Below are 24,354 nucleotides of genomic sequence, written 5' to 3'. Positions count from 1 at the left end.
ACCCTCAGTAAATTCGCAGATGACACCAAATTGGCTGGAAGTGTGGATCTGCCTGGGGGTAGCGAGGCCCTACAGAGGGATCTGGACAGGCTGGAGAGCTGGGCTGAAGACAATGGGATGAGGTTCAACAAGGCCAAATGCTGGGTCCTGCACTTCAGCCACAACAACCCCAGGCGACGCTACAGGCTTGGGGCGGTGTGGCTGGAGGACTGCGTAGAGGAAATGGACCTGCGGGTATTGATTGATGCTTGGCTGAACATGAGCCGACAGTGTGCCCAGGTGGCCAAGAAGGCCAATGGCATCCTGGCTTGCATCAGAAACAGTGCTGCCAGCAGGAGCAGAGAGGTGATTGTTCCCCTGTACTCAGCACTGGTGAGGCCGCACCTCGAGTACTGTATCCAGTTTTGGGCCCCTCACTGCAAGAAAGACACTGAGGCCCTGGAACGTGTTCAAAGGAGGGCAACAAAGCTGGTGAGGGGTCTGGAACACAGGCCATATGAGGAGAGGCTGAAGGAGCTGGGAATGTTCAGCCTGGAGAAGAGGAGGCTCAGGGGAGACCTCATTGCTCTCTATAACTTCCTGAAGGGAGGTTGTAGTGAGCTGGGGGTCGGCCTCTTCTCTCGTGTCATTAGTGATAGGACCAGGGGGAATGGCTTCAAGCTACGGCAGGGGAGATTCAGGCTGGACATTAGGAAGTATTACTTTTCAGAAAGGGTGGTCAGGCACTGGAATGGACTGCCCAGGGAGGTGGTGGAGTCACCGAGCCTGGGGGTGTTCAAGGAAAGGCTGGATGTTGTTGAGGGACATGGTTTAGTGGGAGCTGTTGGGAATAGGTGAACGGTTGGACTGGATGATCTTTTAGGTCTTTTCCAACCTTGGTGATTCTCTGATTCTATGATTCTAAGTAGTAATAAATAAAACATATAGAAGGTTTCTGAACATGGCAGAGATATAAGACAGAATTTCCATCCACAGAGTTTTTGCATTGCAAAATGGCTGACTTCCTGGGACTAAACCTCTCAGATTTTGGCAGGACTATCCAAATGGGATCTAAGCTTTTCTTCCATTCTTATGTTCCTCAGACTCCTGCTGATACAAGTCCGCTGATATCCCTATTGGAATTTTATATTTTCTTTCCTCACAGAAGACAGATGATTTTACCATTGCAAGGCTTTCGTCCTTCCAGGCAGTAGAAGAGGATTTGCTATGTGCAACTTTATGGCTCATGACAGTTTCAGCACACATAGCATTTTCTTCTCACATTGACTCAGTCTACACAATCATAGATGATTGTTTTGACTATATAGATGGTTTTTAATGTTTATATCACTATCAACAACAACAGTGGCAGGGAAAGAAGGGCAGTAGACTTGACTTGTATTACTTCAGGTGTAATGCTGGGTAATCATTAAATCATAAAGAAGCTTAACTACAATGGCTTGAAGTCCAAGAAATGTGTCCTACAGAGAACAGCTGTTTGGTTCTTTGGAAAATGCTGAGAAATAAAAAACAAACCTCCCAGCACACAACAACTATAACCAGTAGTAGAATACCAAAGTAGAAACAAGTCTGCTTTCAGTTGGCCTGAAGGCAAAAGAAAAAAAAGCAAGCTTAGTACTCAGGCAGAACTAAAATATATTGTCCAACTTACCCTTTCAAGTAATGAAAGCGTGGCTTTTAAAGCTCCTTCAGGACGTCCAAAAGGGAAACAGTATCTTAAAGATTAAAAAAAAAAAGGAACAGAAAATGATAGGCATTTACTTTGAGATGTAACTCTGTACACTGCTTGCATTAATAAATTTAATAGCAAACTCCCACAGGCAAAGCACTAATGAAAACAGATCCCTTCAGTAATCTACCATGGAAAATATATACATTATAGAAGTATCAGCCTACCAGCAGCACAGGCTCAAATACAGAAAAACAAAAACAAAAACAAAAGGCAAAAAGCATTATTTGCACTTTCTCAACTATGAAAAATATTTAATGGTCTCTGATGAGCTTGTCATCTTCCTAGGAAAAAAAAAAAAAAAGATGCCTGATACTTAAGTTTTATGTGTATATAAGAAGAAAGATGCCTGCAGATAATCCATAATATTTCCTATTATGTTATAAATACCTCAGGGAAGCATCTTCCGTTACTGTAATTTTTTTCAGCTATTCTGTCTCCACATTCAACACTATGTAAAGTAGAAATGCAATCCCATCCATAGTTTTGTTTTTAATTTTAATTTTAGTCTGCTGAATGATCCAACAGATCAGCTCAATGAGACTACAGAGTTCAGGCAATAGTAACGTCTCCTAATCTGTCTATAAAATCTATAATATCCCCAATTGGAAAAGAGGATTTTTTTTCCTTTGCTTAGATTATTTTTTTCTTATTACTCAATCGTGGCCTCATGTTCTAATATTTTCCAACATTAAAATATTTTCTAACGATAAAAGGATTTAGACTAGTGAATTTTTGATATGCATTTTGGTCAGCCAAAATAAAGGCTGGTAAATGAGGTCAAAAAAGGATTTTCAGTTGGAGAGAATTTCAATATTTGCTTTGCCTCATTTTATTTCTTTCTTACTGGAGTGCTAACAACTCTTGGAAACCTGCTAACAAATTAGGAAAGCAGATTTAAAGTCTTAGGCTTTAAGTCATCCTTAGAGGTTCTGACTCCTCCTTTATCTTTAGTGTATTTCCACAATCCTTGAATTGTATCTCCCATGGTTTATTTCTGTTTACCCAGAATAGTAGTTTAGGAATAAATGCCACTCATTCCTTGTTTATACTTGATATTCCAAATCAATTTAAGTTCTGCAATGTAAATAACATAAGAAGTTTCCAAAATCCACCCAATTTTAAGTTGAAGATGCAGATGACCCACTCAGGGTGGGGATTACTCAGTGTGTATGCGTGCAACACTGGCAGCCAGCTTGTGAGAGCAATTGCTGCAAGGAGCTTCTGATAGGGAAGAGTCATTTTCTCAAGATAAGAGGCTTAGAGAAAGGGATGTGGTCAGAGCTGACATCTAAAGAGACACTTAGCAGTATTCCTCCAACACTACAACCTCTTACTGGGTACACAGGTAATGGTCCCCTGGAGATATTTGTATACGTTACTCAGCGGAGAACTGAGAAGGAGCAGCACTCATGTTCTACATTAGTACCAACAACATACAGAAGTGCAAAAGGAATACTCGGAAGACTAAATTCACACAGCCAGCCAAGAGGTTAGGTACGTAGGTTGCTCTGAAAATAATGCCTCTGACTTACTTCCATGGAAACTGCAACTGATACAAACACAATAGCACTATTTCACAGAGCAAAGTCTCAGCTACAGAGCAGTATTCTTCAACATAGTCACCACATTACCCATGTTTTTGCCACTGATAAACAAGAGCTTGCGTGCCATGCTTGTAAAATTTGACACCAGAAGAGGTAACCCACTGTTGCTGCTGCCAATGCTGAAAAGCACCATCTACCATCTTACTGTGTTCACATCCATTGTTCAGTCTCTAAATATTCAGCAAGCATCAATGAATGCCAATGGGTGCCATTTTTTCCACATGGAAGAATTCAGTGACACATCTTTGCTTCATTCACACTTCCCTGTCAGGCACCATTTTGTCAGACTACCCCTCTGCTGCTATCTGTCACACAGCAGCAACATGTATTGGAATATTGGCAGGAAGGTTCAGCCTCTACTGCTGTACCACCAAAATCTTCCTCTCACTTCATGCGCCAACACAGTAAAATAGGAGGAACTATTCAGAGAAGCCTTTATACAAGACAGCCTTAGCAGATTTCTCTGAAATACCAGCCCTTCCACATTTGATGCTGGAGAGGCAGGAAGGAATCTGCTGTCTCAGAATGTAGAAAAGGAGAAAGGAGAAGTTCAAGTACCTCAAGAACTGGAAAATATTTAAGTGAGAACTACCTGCCCGGGACAGGCAGGCTCCCTCTTGGTCATCATGGAGCCAGGATGATAGCAGTGAAAATTACAAAGGTCACAAAAGATACTAAAACTGGAAGCTGAAGGTTTTTAACACTGTTTGAATTCCTTCTAGAAGCAGCAAGAATGAGGCAGAGATATCATAATCACAGGTATAGCCCAAGCTCATCAACATCCTCTACCATGTAGGTAACCAGGCATGATGATCTTCACTATTATTTGTTCCAATTCAATTATTCAAATGTTATTGTACACTGTGTAATTAGTCTCATGCACATGGCTTCCAGAAGGCTAACACTCATTCCTAGGATGCCCAGCCTTCTTGTTCTCTTCTGTACATATTCAGAAGCCTGCTTCAGTATATTTTTGGCCCCAACTACTCTCACAGACCTCATCCAGGTGCAAGAAAAAAAATACTTACGCTCACTGGAAATGGCAATGACTGTGTTTTTATGAAAAATTTGATAGAATATATTCATAAGTATTCCAGTTAGGCTAGAAGTCTTCAACAAACTCCTATACCCTTTTGTTTTTATTGTTAGCAATCACGAGAATGTAGCAGAAACAAGTTTTTCTTCTCCCTGCAGATGATGTTCTTTTTTGATACTTCCTTCCTGCCTTTGCATAAACTCGGTAGGTAGCACTCTGTCTTACACTGTTCTGTATTGCTTCTTTGGCATGAGTTATTTAATCCCACGGAAGATGGGGCGTATGAATTATGACAGAGAAAAAGATAGGAACACTGCTTTTTCTTCCAAAGGGAATACTCTTCAAGGAGAATCCTAGCTCTCTTTAGGTTAATACAGAGGTGAAATCTCAAATGAAGACTGCTGTGTTGTCCCAGCTCAAAAAATTCCCAAACAACCTTGTTATCTGCATGACAGATACCAGCGAATACTAGACACTTACCTCATCACACCAGAGAAGCTTCCAATAAACTTATAGCAAACCTTGCCAAAGAAAAGAAAGGTGTTTCACACAGCACTATGTAAACTGTGTCATAAAATTGTCTCAAGGTGATACAGACAAAAAATGTATATAAATACATTCTATAAAAGGATTGGATTGGCAGAATGGTGGCAGATGCTGGCTAATGATGAAAAACTAATGGATTTGTTGGTCTAGATGCCAATTTTATGCCAAAGTTTACAAATTATCAATTGCTAGGAGGATACAAAAGGAAATGTCATGCTAAGTTTGCCCTCTTTCTTATACTCCTTTCCTTCTTCTACTGGTATAGCTGTCCTTACATTGCCAAACTCTTTATTGAAAATGATAGACCTTAGGTGATTACAGAAAGCAGATCATATAACCCAGAAAATGACATTAGACATCCAGAAAAAAAAAGTTTAGCTGCCACATACCAAAGGTATTATCTGCTCATACACCTTTTCTGATCAGCACTGATCCACACAGAGGTATGACCTAGTCCTTTTTACTCAGGCAATTTTCTTAGATAGATTTATAGACAGCTTAAAGTTCAAAAGGACCAATAAAATCAGGCCTACATTCTTTCAGGGTCTTTTCTACCATACAGGAATTCAACTCACAGGACTTTCAGATGAATTCTAGATCAATCACTTGTGCAAATCAATTATTTTGTATTTAACAGAATCAAAACTTCTTTGCAGGTAGTCTGTTTTAATTTCGCTCTGTTCAAGATCAGTACTGAACATAGTGATGAGAACATTCTGCCAGATAAAACTTAGTACTAGTGAATAAATTACACTTACCTGAAATGGCTTATTTGGTTTTCCAGAAGGGAAGAAAGTCTGTCCTTAATTTCTTCAAACCTTTCTTTCTCTTCAACAGATACTGTTCCAATTCCATCTGGCCTGTAATATTACACATTTAAGAATTGTTGACATCATGCTGATTCTGCCTTGAACAGAGCTTTTTATTTTCAAAACATTCTGTTAAAATTTGTGCTATCCTGCTTTCCCCTTTCCCACTGCCTTGATGTATAAACTTGTGAAGACAGTTAAAGGACAGATTACAGCTAGACAAAAAACTTAGCTTTTCAAACCGAACTTTTAAATGCAATTCCTCGGTTGCTGCTAAGAGTCAATATAAACACAGTGCAGCGTGTATTTCCCCTAAATCACTCCCAAATACATAGCATCCTTTCTCAAGAAAATTGCTACTGTTAGCAGAATAGGGGGAGCTAATCTAATCTTGTGTCAATTTTAACTCCTTGAATCTTCCAGAAATTTTTTCAAAGGCACAATATGGCTGAAAGTGTTCAGGTAGGAGACAAATCACAGTGAGAAAAGCCAGAGAAGGCTCACAGTTCCCACAGTTATAGTGAGCATTGATTTTTGGTCTCTCACCCCACATTCATAAGCAGCAGTACGTAACTACGATTTCCACACAAATATGGCATAAAGGATGCAATAAAAAAAATATTGTTAAAAAAAAAAAAAGCCACTGGCATTTTTTAACATCAAATTCAAGTTCCAATAATTAATAAGCCTTGTACATTAAACACATCCTTAGAGTCTTACCCCAATAATATTAGCATCTTCGTGATAAAATAACAACACAGTCAAAAATAATTGAAATACACATTTCCTAAAAACTACTTCCAATTTAAAATCACAACTTTCCCAGATCACGCTGCTGACTACTTTAAAAGGTAGTGTCTGAAAACCTCCAGTTACACACTTAACATCCAGATCCAGGATAACAAAGCATCACTGCTTCCCACCTGAGTTTACTACTGTGATATGAAGTCTGGATCAATCCTGTACTTCTTCCAGAACATCCAAAACTATCTCGTTGTTTTTAGGACTAAGAGAACTGCAGTAAAAAGACACACTAAACTGTTTTTTTGCTAAACCGTTACTTTAACTTTCTCCACTATTCTTAAATCTGGAAAGGATAATTTGCTGCTTTGTTGTGACATAAACAATTCTTTCACACCTTAAATCATTTACATTCGTGATCTGTCAAGTCAAAGTGAAAATAATCCCTGAACTCTTTAAATTATTGTGAAGACAACAATAAAAATCAGATATGGGGAAGATACAGTAACCAGGCACATCAATATACTATTGGATAAATTTGATGCGAAGGAGCAAATAATTTATCTTCTTTTTTTTGATGGATGCCAGGATACTTTACCTCAGCCTTCTGACAGATGGAATGGGCTCAAATTTAAGTAAATTTCACTGTCTGATGTCATTGTCAGGAGAGATCGTGCTCTGGAGTGATAAACAAAGTAGTTCTGTCATATTCAACCTCGCTGAAGCATGTCATGTATATGACAGAAAAGACCTAGGGGTCCATATAACAATAAGTGAAAAAGGTGAGCCAGTAGCATGTCATATCTGTCAACCTGCACTAGGGCTAGGATCCCTGCATACACGGGACTTGTCACTTCACTCAGGATGTAGTCAGAAACAACCATGCAGACAATGCCAAAAATTTTCAGAACTGTTAGATGTATTTTCAGTGAATGTTTGGATAGAACCAGATGTTCCAGAAGAAAAAGAAAAGAGTGCATAAAAAGCTGTTAGAAAAATGGCACTGCACTGAAAAATGATCTTTTCAAAATATGGTGTTACAATACAGCACAAACTCTGAATCATCATGATTATTATTTGTTTTTCCTATTAGCTCTATTGCAACAAGCAGAGCATAAAAATGCATTTTCACAATACAATTCTCAGACACATACGCTACTGGTGATCATTTTTTGCTACTCTAGAAATGTCTATCTACTGCTATCAAAAAAGAATCCACAGAAAAAAGAATCTGAGATTATTTTAGAAAAACTAGATAAACAACGTTTTCAAAGATCCCACTCATTTTGGCTTCTACATCTTTTCCTTTAATTGCTTTAAAGATAAGATAAAATGATGAAGTAGAATTTTTTGAGATGGTTATTTTTATTTATATATTTCCGTGCTTGCCAGGAAAATCTGAATCATGCATGCATTTGGTTATCCAGAAATATGCCAGTACAATCTTGCAACTAAAACCATCAATGAAATTGTATTTTCTACTATCCCAAAGGTAAAGATGGACATTTGGAAATGAATTTCTTAATTCAAAACCAGTATGCAACCTTTCTATTGCAGACTGGGACCCCTCTTTCAAGAATGTTGCCAAGAAAAGTGAAGAACTGTCTTGAGAAGAGTAATCCTAAGTCTTTGCACAGCACAAGTTTAACATTATGTTCCCAAGAAAGTGAAAGAAGAACAAATTATCCTTTCTTCTGCATTTTTCTCCTTATAGTCCTCAGCTGCTTTTGGAAATAGAAAGCCAGGAGAAAACCTAAACAATGAATACTCAAAAACCAAGTCGTATTCTCTTTCTCACTTACATCAATTTTCCATTTTCTAAGCACTTTGTCAGCTGGATTTGAATTGGCCTGTCTTGTTTGCTTATATCACATTCTAACACTAGCACAGATGTAATGTTGTCTCTGGTTTAATCTCAAGTGGTTGAATTCACCTAGACTTTAATACCAAATATGCATGAAATAAAAAACCTCATGAGCTAGAGCTAGTAAATCCAAGAGGAAAATAGTTGTTTGACCATAAGGCAATTTTAAATAATGGTATAAAAATACTAATTGAACAGAATTTTAAAATAAACTTTTACTAAGTCATCCAAGGTAAGTGTCCTCATGGTAGTTATTCTAGGGAAGCTGATTGATTACATTGTGGATTCAGGGTTTTCCCTGAAACAGACTGGTTTTATTTACTTGTCATAAACCTTTAAAGTCTAGAAAACCTGTTGATATATTGTGAGATCTGGAAGTCTTAGAACTTGTAATAATTTGCAGAGGTCACCTGACACATTGTAGGATTAAGAATCTTCTGAACAGCTGTGCACATGAGGAAAAAATAGCATACCAGTTCCAATGGGAATCCAATATGATGGACACTGGGCTGGATGTTGATTCTTTCCAGCCCTCCACTTTGCAAACAGCTTCTCCTAGTGGCCTGTAGTGTGAAACTGTTAACACATGCTGGCCTGTTTTGTTATGACAGGCTTGTGAAGTAGAAACAGAATGTCACTGACCTCTTTTTTTTTCCACTGGTTCTTTTTGCATATTTTACAAAGGTTTAAACTTTTTAAAATTAGTTTTTCTCATTAAAAGCATAGACCACCTCTTTGGCCTTTCACTGAAAAAAAAATGTTACAAAGACTAAGAGAAGAGAAATGTGCAGATTGATACTCTGATGTGTTACACACACATACAAAAGTAAGGCTGATCGAAATAATACATCTGAGAAAGATGAGAAATTATGATGAAAAACAAAATACAAGAAAAATACATCAGCTAAGGTCTTCAAGACATGTATACAATAAACTGCATTTCAAGGATTTAATAAAACCCAAACCAAAACCTACAAGTCAAGTTGGCTTTTAGAAACAAATTGTATCAGAAGACTTCAGCGTTTTTTAAGAGAACTTATTTTAAACTCAACAGGAAGCAAGAAAAAAAGGAACAGTGTTAATTTTCAAATTAGCAATAGATTAGAGTGTTCAGAATTTTGATTAAGAGACTGTACTATCCCTTAAATTTTTCTTTAAAACACAATTGTGTTCTCACATTTGCAGAATTCATGGTTTATGTTAGATAAACCTAAGAAAAACTGATTTACATTATCAGCTTAGAAGCAAGCAAAGTAGTAGGAGTCTTTTTATAAAAAGCAGATTATCATGTTGCTTTAACCAGCTTTTATATAGCTTTAACCAGCAGGTAGTTGAAGACCGAGCATTTTGTTGTTTATAATAAGTATTCTTCAAACATTGCCAAAAAAAAAAAAAAAAAAAAGAAGACGACCCAATACAGCTTTCTGCTGCATGCATTTCTCAAGCTGATTCCACATCTGCTTACAGGTGGTATCTTCTATTTCATAAGTGAATTGAGAAAGATCAATTGTGAAGGCCAATAAAACAGATTAAGAAGAAAAACTAGGTTAAATTTCATGATCTTTTATGCGGCTGTATTTCAGGTGGGGTACGTTATTGCACTTCTACGCTAAAAGCAAAGCAACTACTAATACGATTTTATCCCAGGCAAAACAACTATTATTATTTTTAATAATAATTTTGTAATAAAGTTTACAGAAAGTGAGAATATGTAATAACATTAGCTGTTCCTTCATTGCCTAGGATGGCACCTATCATCTTAAATGTGCAGAATTTTGTTAAGATCTTTCTTAAATCTGTGTGCACTGTGATTTATTTTCTACTGGTGATTTCTATGAGATTTTTTTAAGAAGTAGATTTATCTTGAGACTTTGAAAAATCTACCCCTGTTATCATTTTAGTGAGGACTGGTCTTGTGATCAGCATAGTATAATTATCAGCATTTTTCTACGAAGGACAGTATCCTTCCTTATATCAAAGCTGAGGTCAATATGGATTCACTTTGTGCCTGAAAAATTTAATTTGCATTTAGGAGACCTCTAACAACAATGTTTTTATGGCTATTTGCAGCAGTAATAGTAATATGTAGAAAGTTGTCATTAGCTGAACAACCTTTTCCTCCCCAGCTCTTGGAGCGCATGGTATCAGATTTAAGACTAAAGAGAAAACCCAACTGCCAACAAAAGCTGTAAAGAAGACCTTGCATCTGCTGTCATTACAACACAGCAAAAGCTCCTGGGGTTGAGTGAATAAAAAGCAGATTGAGAAAAGGAAGCTTCTTCAACACATTATAGCTGAAGTAATGTTCCACAAAATCCTGCTAGCAATGGCTTTATGAGAAAACTATTCAAGAAAAAGTCTAAGTGCACTATTAAAATATTTTTGACATACAAAACTATACATATAAAAATATAACACTTCTGGGAAGAGATCAAGTGGACCTTCATGTCAGATGGTGACCAAAAAGTAGCAAAACTACTGACTGAAGTTTTATAATTTTAGATTGTCTTATTATGAAAGATAAATGAAGGAGAAAACCATAAGATAAAGCCTTACTTTAATTCTAGTGCTAACTTAGTTGAAGAGAAGGTAATATCTATTCAGAAGCTTAAAAAAAAAAAAAAAGGAAAAAAAAACGACTAGAAGAGACAGAGCAATGTAATGATATTCTTTTCTTTAGTCTTACAAAGTTCCTTGACCTATGTTTGAAAGAGATGACTCTCCGAACATTCTTTTATCACTTGACACAATGTGTAAAATTGCAATAAATGGTTTTTATCGCAAGATACTGAAAAGTGAAAATGTACGAACACATAGCACTCTTCAAAGTTTCTTTAGTTCCTTTTCCCTTATGTGTTTCCTTTATGTGTGTGGAAGTCAGACAGTCTCTGGTACTGAAAAAGGGAAACACCACTTTTATTTTTAAAAACAGTAGAAAGTCACAGAGAACTACAATCTCATATCTATGCCTGGGAAGACCATGTAACAGATCCTCTTGGAAACTACGTTAATGAATGCCTATGAATTGATCATATCTACTTAGATTACCATCAGGCCTTTCACATGGTACCACATGGCACCTTTATCTCTAAATTGGAGAGAGATGGATTTGAAAGGTGGACTATTCAGTGAACAAGGAATTGTATGAATGATTGCAGCCAGTCGTTTTAGTCAATGGATGGAGGCCATTAGTAGTAGTGTCCTTCAGGGATCTGTTTTGGGACCCATGATCTTTGTCAGTGGCAGAGACAGCGTGATTGATTGCACCCTCAGCCAGTTTGCCGATGACACTAGGCTGTGTGGTGAAGTTGATATGACAGAAGGAAGGGATGACTTTCAAAGAGACTTGAACAATCTTGACAAGTGGGCACACATGAACTGAACAAGTTTCAACAAGGCCAAGTGCAAAGTGCTGGGTGGCAATCACAGGTATATGTATAGACTCGGAGAAGAACTTGACAGCAGCCCTGTGAAAAAGAACTTGTGGGGTTGTGGTGGATGAAAAGCTCTGTTTGAGCAACCAGCTTGCACCAGAAGAGGAATGGCCAGCAGGGAGAGGGAGGTGATTGCTCCCCTCTGAGAAGTTCTGCTTTCGTGAGGACCCTTCTGGAGCACTGAGTTCAGGTGTGGGGCCCCCAGCACAAGAAAGATGTGGAGCTGTGGAAGCAGGTTCAGAAGATGACCACGAAGATGATCAAAGGGCTGGAGCACCTCTCCAATGATGAAAGGTTAAGGGAGTTGGGCTTGTTTGGTCTGGAGAAGGTTCTGGGGAGATCTTATTGCAGCCTTTCAATACTTAAGAACTTATAAAAAAGATGGAGTGAGACAATTTACATGGGCAAATAGTGATAGGATAAAGAGGAACGGGGAGATTTAGATTAGATACTGGGAGGAAATTCTTTACGCAGAGAGTGGTGAGGAACTGGAGGCCTGGAGAAGCTGTGGATTCCCCATTCCTGGAAGCATTCAAGGCCCCACTGGATGGAGCCCTGGGAACCTCATCTAGTGGGTGCCAACCATGACCAGTGCAGTGGGGCTGGAACTAGATAATCTTTAAAGCCCCTTCCAACCTAAGTTATTCTATGAATCTACATATTTGTTTACACTACTTTAAAATATTTCTTCCAGGCATAACAGGAGCAAGAAGTTTGTCAGAGAGTCTACAGTATCAAACAATGGCAAGGATCTAGAAGGAGCTCTCAGAGCAAGGCTATTGCAGAGATACTAAAGGAATTCTTTCCAGTGATGCTTTCTCATAGCAAAAGATCTTTTTTTTCACCATAGGATCTGTCTAAACTAAGAGTTTATGGAACAAATCAGAAAAATGAACAGTAGGAAGTTGCCTGGACCAGAAATGAATCTATGGTTGAGTGGAGTTGCTCACCAGACTGCCTTCTTCCAGAAGAGTGGGAGGTGAAGAATGACAGCTTAATTTAAAAATAAAACAAATTTCCACAGGAGATATGGGAACTGCAGACCACTAAGCCTCATATACATCCCAGAAAATTATTTAAAGTTAAAATTAAAAAAATTGGGTAAGTATGATTTATTATGAAGTAGTCTGATATGGCCTTGAAGCCACAAGGAAGATAAATTTTATCTTCTGATACTGAAGTTCTATAAAGGAATAAAAAATGAGTCAATGAACGTGATCAATAAAGTGTATCTGAACTTCCAAAAATATTTTGTCAAAATTCGCTAACAAAAGCTTTTAAGGTAACTGAGCAGACACTGAGTAAGAATGAAAATCTTTACTTTTAAAGTGAAAAAGAGAGTAGGAGCAAACAGTGAATACCTGCAGTGGAGGGATGTTATCAGTGGAGTTCTGCAACGATCTGTGCTGAAACCTGTGTTATTTTACAGTACTTATAAATGATCTGGCAAGTAGCTAAGAACTAAGGTGACAGTAATTACAAGGATAGTTATCTGGCATAGCATGGAATTCCAGAAGTACTTTATGAAATCATTCATTGCAGAGGACTTGGTGGTATGATGGATAATATCATGAAACCATTTCTGGTGACAGCCAAAAAACAAACCAACATTGAGAATTATGAGAAAAGCATAGGAAATCAGCAGAAAATAGCCATCCACTGTAATCAGTGCATAGTTCTCTCATAATTCTTGAACCTCAAGCAGCAAAGAGACAACAGAGAAGTATTTTTTGTCGCTCTTGACCTATTGCAGTTACCACAGAGATTGAAATGAGATCTGTAAGAGTCAAGAACAAAACAAGAGTTCTTCATGCAAAAGGAAGCTGAGCTGAGGAACTTGCTGCCAAAGGTGCTGAGGATGCAAAGGGGTTACACGAGTTCAGGGGTGCAATGGACAAGTACCTGAACAGAAACTCTCACCAGGCTACTGAACGGGTGTATTCTGAGCAGTAAACAGCTGGAGACTGAAAAAGCACTGAAAGGACATATTGTATATGCTTGCTCTTCTCTTCCTGAACCAGGTTAATGTTTTAGGCTGGTGACTGACTGGCTTAGAGGAACCCTGACTCAGTACGACTGTTCTATTCAAACACGTGTGCTGAATATTTCAAAATCAAGACAGAGAGAAAGCATTTATCTTCAGTTATAGACAGATTTTTAGAGCACTGCTTTCACCTTCACTTCTCAGACGTGGACTTCCAATAAACCAGCCTGCTTCCTGAATAGAAAAAGGTATAATGAGGGAATATGCTTGAATTCTGATTTTTTCAATTCAGTCTGTAACTCAGCAGGTGGAAAGAAGTCACTTTACACTTCATGTGTTACCCAACAGCATCCATTTCAGACAAGAGGGACTGAATAGAAGTCACAGCATGAAAAGTAGACAAAAGTGAAGGTGATGGGGAAGAAAACAATAGCTCCTGCCTGGACTGTTTAGACTGAAATGCCAGTCTTTGGGAATACCCTATAGTTCCTTGTTCTGCCCATTTCACTTTCACCAGAGATACACAAGTTCACTGTATGCATTGCTGAAGAGGGAAAAGTTCATCTGTAAACTAATGACTTTGATGGGGACCATTAGAATGGAATATTTCAGAAGAAAAATGTTGCTAAGAAGAACCAAAGGAGATGCTATTGTAAAGTTACAAAGCATTTATATAGAGGCACTAGAGGAAAAGGAATCTGTTGATTCAGAAACAAGGACATATTTTTATTTAAACACTCAGCAAGGCCACTCTTTTAGAAAATGATTTTTCTGTTCGGATATTTGAGAATGTCTTAAGAATGTCAATACACAAAAGCAGAAATGCCATTTCTTAGTAAGCAGTCTGTTAGCTTGGTCATAATGTTCTTCCTAGCAAGAAAGAGAAGGCACAAAGGAGGCTTGAATTTCTCAGTCTGTGTCTCAGCAGTTTGTGATCAACCCTGTGCTAACAATTCTGTTTGTAAATCAGCAACAATGGCAAAGAGACACATTAACCACCAGCATGCTTGCTAACTTTGTCAAAACTTGTGAAGTGCGCCTTTGTTACAGGTAGGAAAAAAAACAGTCCCCACTATTTCATGGTCTGAGAGTTGAGGCCAGGTCTGCTGCACACAGCAGAGCTCGACCAGAGCTCAGCTCAGGGCTCCACTGTGTTTGGCATAGCCCCTGAAGCTCCACAATGACCTCCTTTAATGTACTTATTCCAGACATTTTGAAATAAAAGCATGGCTATTGTGTTACAGTCTGCAGCATGAAAGACTTTATATTTCAAGCCCAAAGGTGTGGCAAAAAGAGCATGGGGAATACCTGCAGGTCCCCGGTCTGCCAGAAGAACTTTGGAGAAATATGAAGACTAGAAAGAACCCAAGCTGATTCAGCCTTGTTGGCAGTGCCTACCAGGAGCTGTATTTAGCACACAGCTGGGATCCTGGAGAGTGCCTATGACAAATGGACATCTGGGGTACATCCTATGAGACTGCTTCCTCATCGTTTTAATTTAAGAAATTGAATGCAGCCATTGGTGAGCTCTGCTACGTCCTTGTATAGCCCCAGGATACTTTGCAGGTCTGCTGTGACTTTTGCCTGAGTTTCTCAGACTCCTGAGACTACCAGAAATCAGAAAGGTGAGTGACACCCCTGTCTGATTATTTGACCAATGTCAATAGAGTGACCCTTACTATAAAATTCATGTCTGAAAGAAATTGATAATTTGAACTGCAGATACAACTTCATGTCTATAAGCTCCTCCATCATGATCATCTTCATGATCACCTTTGATGATCTTTCTCAGGCTTATGGAAGGTCTAAGATCCCTCTATGAAGCAAATGGGAAGAATAAATTGAATACATCATGTCCAGAGTACAAAGCTCTTTGTTATGTTGTCCTTCTAATTCTCAGCCTGACTTAGAAAACTAAGATGTATAACGCCATGGATCAGCCTAGAACTTTGGCCTGTCATGCATTGTCTGTGAAATTCTTTTTCCCTTTTACTATTTCTTAGTGCTGCAGCAGATGAATGAGTGGATGTATTATGTGTATATATGTGTCTGTCATCCTCAGTGTGTCTGCTTCTGTCCTTGACTTACTTTTCTTCTTTCTTCATGTTTCTTTTCTCCTCCTTTTTACAATATCTCAGTTCTAGTTAGACCCTCTCTGTTCAACGCTTCTTTTATTCCTAAAACACTCATAATGCTATTCAGAGAATATCTGTACAGAAGGAATAGACAGAATACAAACAGAGTGCTTACCACTGTGTAAATGATGTGCTCCCTGAGATATTTTCATGCACTGCACGCACTGTTGTCCTTCACTTAAATTATGAAATAAAGAGAAATATATCTACCTTCCTTTTGAATTCTTGAAATAAGTTTGAGCAATTATCACAGTATATTTGTCTTGTTAGGCTGGAATCAGTAAAAAAAGGGCTAGAAACAACAAAGACAGACTGAATAGGAAATGCAAATATATCAGGTTCTTCAGGAACTGACAACAGAAGCAGGCTTTTATGGAGAATATATTACCAAATAAAAGCCAGAAATTCTCCTAACTTACCAGTATGAATGTCAAGATTCTTGAGAATATTTTACACATATTAGAAAGTATTTTAATTTTGGATATTATAATCAGTGATTATATAACATTAAGCTATCTGCCAAATCACTCAGACCACAAACACTCAGCTCCTATTCTCACAGGTGGAAGGCACTGTCTAAGCCAACAGGACTTCACTGGCTCAAGGGTGAGAAAAGCAGCCACAATGACTGACTGGTTGTAAGACAAGATAAGCAAACAAGTTGGGAATAAAACCTTTCTTTTCTCTCATCCCTACCAGAATTCAATTTTAGGGATTTACTCAGAGCATCACAGAAACCTCATTTCATGACTGCAAACAGGTTTTTCCACTGTGGCAGGACTGGATCAGTTGAGAGGGGAGAGATCAATTATTTTTTGAATTATTGAAATTATTAAATTATAAATATAAATTATATATATAAAATTAATTATTTAAATCATATTTTTTACAGCACTCTACTGACTTAGTGTACACAGCAGGCTGCAAATGCATTTCACCTTGTAACTTGATATATTGTCTGTTCCATCCTCCACTTTAGTACAAGGAGGACATGGATAAACTGGAGTGAGCGCAGTGGAGGCCATCACATCAGTCAGGGGCAGGAGCACTCGCTCTGTGAAAGGGCCTGGGCAAGCTGGGCTTGTTCACCCTGGAGAGTAAGTGGCATTCAAGGGGATCGAACGGCTTCTGCAGCAGCTACTGGGTGGCTGCCACAAAAATGGAGCCAGATTTTTTTCCCATGGTGCCAGATGGGAGGATGAGAGACAACGAATGTAACAAGTTGAAATAAGACAAGTTCAGACCGGGTAAAGCTCTGACTGAGCCCTGAGCAACCTGGTCCGACCTTGCAGCCTTGCTTTGACAGGAGGTTGGGCTGGACACCTCCTGGGTCCATTCCACCAAGTCATCCTAAGATCCTATCTCCTATCTCTGTCCAAGATCAGAGCTGGTCCTTCAAAATGTGCAATAAGGCACAGAAGGGGCACAGACTTCTTTTAATGAATGTGTAGTTCTAACACTTAGCACAGAAAATCAACAACTCTATTTTTGACAAGCTTTCACTCACAAGAAGAAGGAAGACATAATCACATGAGCATCATTGTGACCAGTGAAACAGTCATTTCCTTGAGTGGAAAGAACTACAGAATTATCCTACCTCCCTGAGTATGGAGTCACACCGCCATTCCAACTATGCATTTTTTCTCCTTGTGGTAGCACAGCCAGAAGAACTTAGTACTGTATGATTAGCTGCCAAGTTACAGCCTGTAGAAAAGCTGTCAAAGCTTCCCTTAAACTTCAGTATTGTTCAAAATGTTCACTGGAAACACCATTCACTAACACAATACAAACAGAATGCAGGATGATATCCTTCTCCCTTGAGAAGTCTATACAATGCCTAAGAAAGCACACTGCATTAATGAAGTATGAATTGAAAGATTTATTATTATTTTTTATATATAATCCATATAGAAAGTCCAAGACCTCTGACAAAACTTTCATGAACCAATTTCTGATGCGTGCAACATTTCTATCTGTGGAAGGAGTCTAGAAATAACTTGCTTCATTTTAAGGTTACTAATTTAAAAATGCAAAATTAAATTACCTGTTGCCATGGACATGAGAAGCACAGAATGCAAAGCTGTAGTGGAGTAAGGTTGGATCAATGACAGAACCACTTTCTGAATGTTCAATCAACTCATTAAGATAGCAAAGATGGCGGTGACAACCTCTCACTCCATAGCGAGCACAGTATTCATCTAATACGAAGACCTGGCCTGGGCTAAACCAACCCTGAAAGAAAAAGGCAAAAAGAAAAACCACACACGTTGAGATTTGTTTTACCACTCACAGCTTTTAAATCAAACACAGAACAGAAAAACGTATTTTTGTGTGTGTTACACAGAATTTTTATAGTAGAATGATTTATAGCTGACTAATGTTTATAGCACTGGAAGCTGGATCCAACAATAAGGCTCTTGCTGAAAGGACTAACTGTCAGGAAACCACTTGCTGTTCTGAGTTATCATCACCAGGAAATGCATAGTTAACAAAAACAAGATAAACACATCCATAGTCTGCTGTGGATTTGATTATATCAAAACCTTTCTACCTGATACAAAATTAATTAACCCTATAAAATTATCAGTTTTATTACATTGTGAGCTGTGTGAGAACATTTGGGTATCAGTGAGATACAGCAATATCACTGATTAAAATACAGTTTCTGGACAATCAGTTCCCTATGGCTGTAACTTTAATCTGAGTGAAGAAATACAGTTTGACCATTTTCCTCATTCCTTAGAGAACATGCATGTACTTTTAAGAGCTTTTAAACAATCAGTATAAAAAATACAAAGCCAGGTAGTTTGTTGAAAGAGATTTTATTAAGAGAAATATTATTAATATACCAATAGTAAACGGTAATTAGATATGCTGGGGAACTATACAGGTGGCTCTGAAAGTAATGCCTCCCATTTATTTCCATGGAAATGACAACAGAAACAAGGAGTACAATAACACTACTTGATAGAGCAAATTCTCAGCTACTAAGCGCTGTTTTTCAACATTCACCACCATTAGCTGTGCATTTTCACCAGCAATGATCAAGAGTCTACATCCTGCACTCCTAAAAATCTGTATGGCTGCTCAGAACATGTCTTGTCATTTATGTCACTGCCTCCACACCCTTGCTTCACATGTTCTATGTCAGACGCCATTTGTCAGACTGCCCTTTTGCTGCCATCTATTGCATGGCAACACAATGTAATGGAATACTGGTGGGAAGCTTCAATCTCTACTACCATATCACCAACATCTGCCACTGAAGTCGTGGCCCAACATCACAAAATAGGAGGTATTACTTTTGGAGCAGGGCTCCTATTTTGACAGAAGGATAATTTGGGCACAGGCTTGGTACAGTATGAGCCTAGCACAGACATGAACAATGTACAGGCACTTTTGCTTCACTAAAACAGGTATTGAGGGAATAAGTAGAGTGTAAAAAAAAAGATTCATCTTGTGGAAATGGAATACAGAAGAGCCCTGATTGCTTTGCCTTCCAATATGAGAAAAGATGCAATAGTGATCTTCCAAGAAGCAGCAAGGAGAAAAACATAAAGCTAGGAAAACCATCGCCACTGCACAGTCATCTTAAACAGCTGTTTTTCTCTGCTCTTTTCTTAATTGTGGTGCCATTTCTATCTTATCATCCTTTCCAAATGATTGAGGACAGAGGAACACCTATACTCAAATGTACAAATGATTTGGATAAGCAAAACAATTTTGCAAGTCATAAATTTGTGACACCAATTTAGGAGATGAAGACCATATCTCTCTACTGCTTGTGAATACCTCTGTAAACTCTTTATGTTTAATTTTTACAGAAAATATCAGCAAAAATACCACAGGAAACTATATTTAAAATACACTTGCATCGAGTTAAGACTGTCTGCACTGTAACTTCACTAAAGGAGTTGCATGAGAACGAACTCTAAATTTTATATTCTCTCACAACTCCTGAATTAAACACACAAAGCAAACCAGAACATCTCAATCCTACTTCAGAAAGCTGTTTCCTCCCGAGTCACATAATTAAAGTCAATTTGTCCATTGCCTTTAAAGAGCTTCAGCTGCTTCTAGAGAGAACATGTAGCTTAATTACAGCACCTACAGCAGTATTCAGTATTTTAAACTAATCTACTCATGTAGCAATGGCTTATGTAATTTACATGTATGTTCACTGGAAAATAATGGTATTCTGCTGAAAGAAGAAAGGGGATTTCAACTGAATTTCTGTAGTAATATGTCTTATCCCTACATACAGTAAATAGAGGTAACTGTGATTGATATTCTGCCATCTGCTGATCTCTCACCAAATCTTTATGCAAAACATGACACAATGCTACATTGATGCCAACTTCTGACAATTCAAAAGCAAATGATTCTTTGTTAAAATTTCTTGTGTTCTCATAGCAGAAAATTCTGACTGGGACACAAATTTTTCAAGAACTTATTAACTTCAGATTCTGTATGAGAGCTGCTTTAATGTGTTCATTTTCATAGTAATATGGACCTTCCTCGCCCTTGTCCAGCCCCACACCACGTGAAGCAGTCACAAACTGGTAATTATATCCTTCAGTTATTAGATAACTGTGTGCTTTTTATTTATTGTATCATTCCAAAAGAGTAGGCAGAAAAAACCCTCTTAGCTCCCCACTACCTAAAGAATATAAAATTAAAGAAGTTTAGGTCAGCTCACAGTTTAATATAGGGCTTAATATTCATTTTAAACATTTCTATCTTTTATTTTTAGAAATTGCATGTGTGATTGCTCCATATTTTCTTGCAATAAAAGCACACACAATGTCTAAAAATGAAAAGAAATGAGCCGTACAGGAAAAAATCACCAGGCTTCTATGTTCAAACATTCTATTGCTACCTTAACATTCTCGATTTTATAATTTAAAAAGATACAGTTAAATGTGCAATTTAACAAAAAAATGATCACCCATTCTACTCATTAAAAGCCGAATTTAAAAATGAACAATAAGAAATGCATCTGCTTTATGGTTGCTATAGCACTGCGTATTTCATATAACCTCTTCTAAAAGTTCCTGATTTCAAGGTTATATTAAGTGTCTTACTATATTATTATTGTAAAAAAAGATTTTGACCCCAATGCACTGTTAGAAAGCTAACCATTTTCTCTTTGAGTGCCAATTACTTTGTACAGATGTACCTTCAGGCCTCTTCTTTGATTCAGTGTGCAACCCACAGACAGAAAATGAGTCCTTTAACTTTTTCTATACATACTTATCTGGCAGTGTTTTAAAAAGGAAATAACTGTCATCAAATAATCTTTTTTTTTTTTTCTTTTTTACACTTGAAAACAAATCTAAAAAACCCATCATTATCTTATAATACATGACAAGACAGAAGAATATAAGTAAAAGAGATAAAGTTATTTTTTTGTTTCTGTTGGGATGGTAAAGTGAAAAGAAAAAAAAGAAGTACGTTATGAAACATTTTAGGTCCTCAATAAGAGATTAGGATATCAGACTGCACCTGGTGACAAACAAAGCCTCCAGAAGTTACAAGGTCAAATGAAGACATGTAACAAATGTGTGTGTAACATGACAGACGCCCATAAAATTGCTGCTGTTTTTCCTGGCTGAACATGAAACCAGGAACAGCTCTGTCCTCAACTCCTAACCCCACAAAACAGAAAGTGCTTCAAAGTGAAGGGAAACTGCAGCTATAAATACAGAAACATGCTACATCTGTATCTTCTCTCTTACGGGTGACTTTGAATGTGAAAAAATGTTCATTTTGGTACAGAGATTCCTCTTTACTTGTTTTTGTTCAATAATTACGTATTCCACACTATTTTGTTCTATAATTACAATTTTTGGGGGCGTCTCAGGTAACACACACTTGTCCACATATCTGTACTGATTGCCAAAGGTTCTGCTTCCTTTCTTTCGGTGTTTTCTGTTCTTCACACCCTAGCACAGTGTAGAATTACAAGGTGGATGAAAATGTCTGTCATCAGGTAACCACATTAGTACCTTAAAATGCCTGCACAGGTGTCAGCAAATCCTACTGCAGGGGCTGTGACCGTCATTAAAAGCTTCTGTTCTTATTCAGACCTCCACAGACGACATGATAAATTTCAGCTGATAAAATCAGAGACAGTTTGGGTCTCTGCTTTCTATTGAGTGGCACAGCAGCAGTTTGCAAGTGTATAATTTTCAAATCTGAAAGCAATCGATTGGACCCTTTATTCCAACTACAACCACAGGTATTGAATGAACAAAGAAGAAAGGACTACTTTATAACAACTATTTCTCACTTCTTTATAGCTATCTTCTAGTCTATACTCACCAAACAAGAATAGGAGTCATTCAATCTGTGATCCAAGGTCTGCCTCTGAAGCAGTTGAAAGAGGAAAGCATGGTCAAATTTGCAGGGATTAGCAGAAATAAACTCTTCCATGCCATGTTTCTGACCACGGTCTGCATCTGTCCATACAAAGGAGAAGATGTGCAGAGGGGTATATGTTAGTGTGCGTGCAGATTTACAAATGCAAATGTAACATGGTGTATAATTCTGAGTATATAATCTTGAAAAAACTGCAAAGAAACAAGTTACATAGGCAGCTGTTTGCAAGTTACTTCTTACAGAATCCTGTTTTTTAATCTGACACATAGTATTAATTACTTTTCTACTATTATAAGAACCTGTACACTAAAACAGTTTGGCAAAAATGTTCTTTTAGTGGAGCTCTGCAAATGCCACAATTTACAAAACAATTTTATGAGCATAAAAAAATGTGTCCTGTAATTTCTTGCGCTTGTGTGGCCCTTTCTAATTCTAGCAGAATTGCCGAATATCCTTTCCTCCATTAAAAGAAAAAAGAAAAAAAAAGTTTATGCATTTATTTCTAGAGATGAGAAAGAACAAATTTACTGCAGATCAGAGTAGCACTCATAGAAATATTCAACATGGCTTGAAGCCTACTTCTCAAATGGCAAACTGGAGCAGAAATGAACACACTGACTTGAGCTAGGTCATTTCCAGCCTTCTTTTTGTACTCGGCTTTTAATGAGACAAACCTTAATGTAGTAATGGCAAAGAGCTCCTTCAACCTTCAAGCAAAGAGTAGTGAAAAAGGGAGCAGCATTTTTGTGTAAATACACTGAGAAAACATACCATCCCAAATGGCACTTCAATCAAAGGCCCAAATTTATTGTTCTTCACAGATTGCATCTTTCAACGCCTTTAAACCCCGCGGGTTTATCAAAAGAGAAGCTCTAGTGATTGCTTTCATTAAAGCTATGTTTTGTCAAAGTCCTCAATGTGAATTATCTATCAAGTATGGACAGAAAAAGCCTTACAGTGCCCAAAAGGACTAGTTATGTATTAGCACATTAGCTGTCTTGGTTTGTATAGACTGTATTGGGGTGAACAGTCTTATCAACTTAAAAATTGACTTCCCCTTTCAATTGTCTATGCTCTTTGTTCCTTTAAATTCAAACCCAGATCTTTTTATATTCGTTACTAGGAAAGTACAGATCTGAGTGTATCCTAAATGCAATTTTGAAAACCTGCATAGTACAAACCTAAAATTTCTAAAGAAAAGGAGACAAAAGTTTATTGATTAAACCCAATTATAGAGCCAGGTTCATAATAAAACTCAATATTGATCTGTAGGCATGATGCTAACATAATCAGTCACATTTAGAAATTTAGCCCCAGATTATATTGATCCATGTCAAGTCCAACTTTCAGCTGTATTTGTGGATGGGAGAATTATTTAATTCAAGCTGAAGGATCTGCAGCATCACATCTTAGAAAGATGCAGAAACTAATTCATATCACTTGGCTTTGCATTGTCAAAGCAAGAGTCACATCCATGTGACAGATTTCACCAAGGTGAATGTTGCAAATAAACAGTATGACAATACATTGATGGTGTAAGGTATGAAGCTATCATCCCAGAGAAATAACAGCATGTATTTTTAATTGTTAAAGGATCGGTAGCTTATGCAATTACACAGATTAACAACATTTCCATTAGTGATTAGACTAGCCTATCATCAGTAACAGACTTAGGTCATATTTTTGACACAGATGCAGGAAGTGCTCTCTCTTAATTAGAACAATTTAAATATATTAAAACACCTGAATTCGAAGATAAAGTGGTATGGACACAACTACATTACTGAAAGTACTTAACTACAATGTGAAAATATCTGTAGAGTCCAAAATGATACACATATACCTAAAAGATTCCCAGCACAAATCTGATATGTGACTGTTTTCCATATTTCTTACAAGCTTTCCATCTTATATGGGTAATCTGATTTATTGATTCATTATTTAAAAGAAGTGAAATCATAGAAAAGAAAAAAGATTCATATTTACCACTGGCAGCGATCTGCACAAATCAAACACAACTCAATCTTTCTTATTTTAAATGGCTTCAATTTTTTTTTTCCTGTGTTTACTACACACATATAAAAGATT

At 37.6% G+C, this 24,354-nt stretch overlaps 1 protein-coding gene across 9 annotated transcripts in view; it reads right to left on the bottom strand.

Moving 5' to 3' along the window:
- Positions 1–24,354, bottom strand: part of CADPS2 (calcium dependent secretion activator 2) — a 302,854-nt gene that overhangs the window by 82,369 nt on the left and 196,131 nt on the right. For all 9 annotated transcript variants that reach the window (XM_042815716.1, XM_042815717.1, XM_042815718.1 and 6 more), the window contains exons 12-15: positions 22,210–22,346; positions 17,930–18,117; positions 5,677–5,778; positions 1,652–1,715 (exon numbers count right to left, since the gene is read on the bottom strand). In XM_042815716.1, the coding sequence (XP_042671650.1) occupies positions 1,652–1,715; positions 5,677–5,778; positions 17,930–18,117; positions 22,210–22,346 (491 nt within the window). The remainder of the gene's footprint in view (positions 1–1,651; positions 1,716–5,676; positions 5,779–17,929; positions 18,118–22,209; positions 22,347–24,354) is intronic.

The sequence above is a fragment of the Centrocercus urophasianus genome, unplaced genomic scaffold (genome assembly GCF_019232065.1).
Source record: "Centrocercus urophasianus isolate 14NV4802_14NV808 unplaced genomic scaffold, USGS_Curo_1.0 seq_15, whole genome shotgun sequence".
Classification (NCBI taxonomy): Eukaryota; Metazoa; Chordata; class Aves; order Galliformes; family Phasianidae; genus Centrocercus; species Centrocercus urophasianus.
This window is presented reverse-complemented; position numbering and strand designations above follow the sequence as displayed.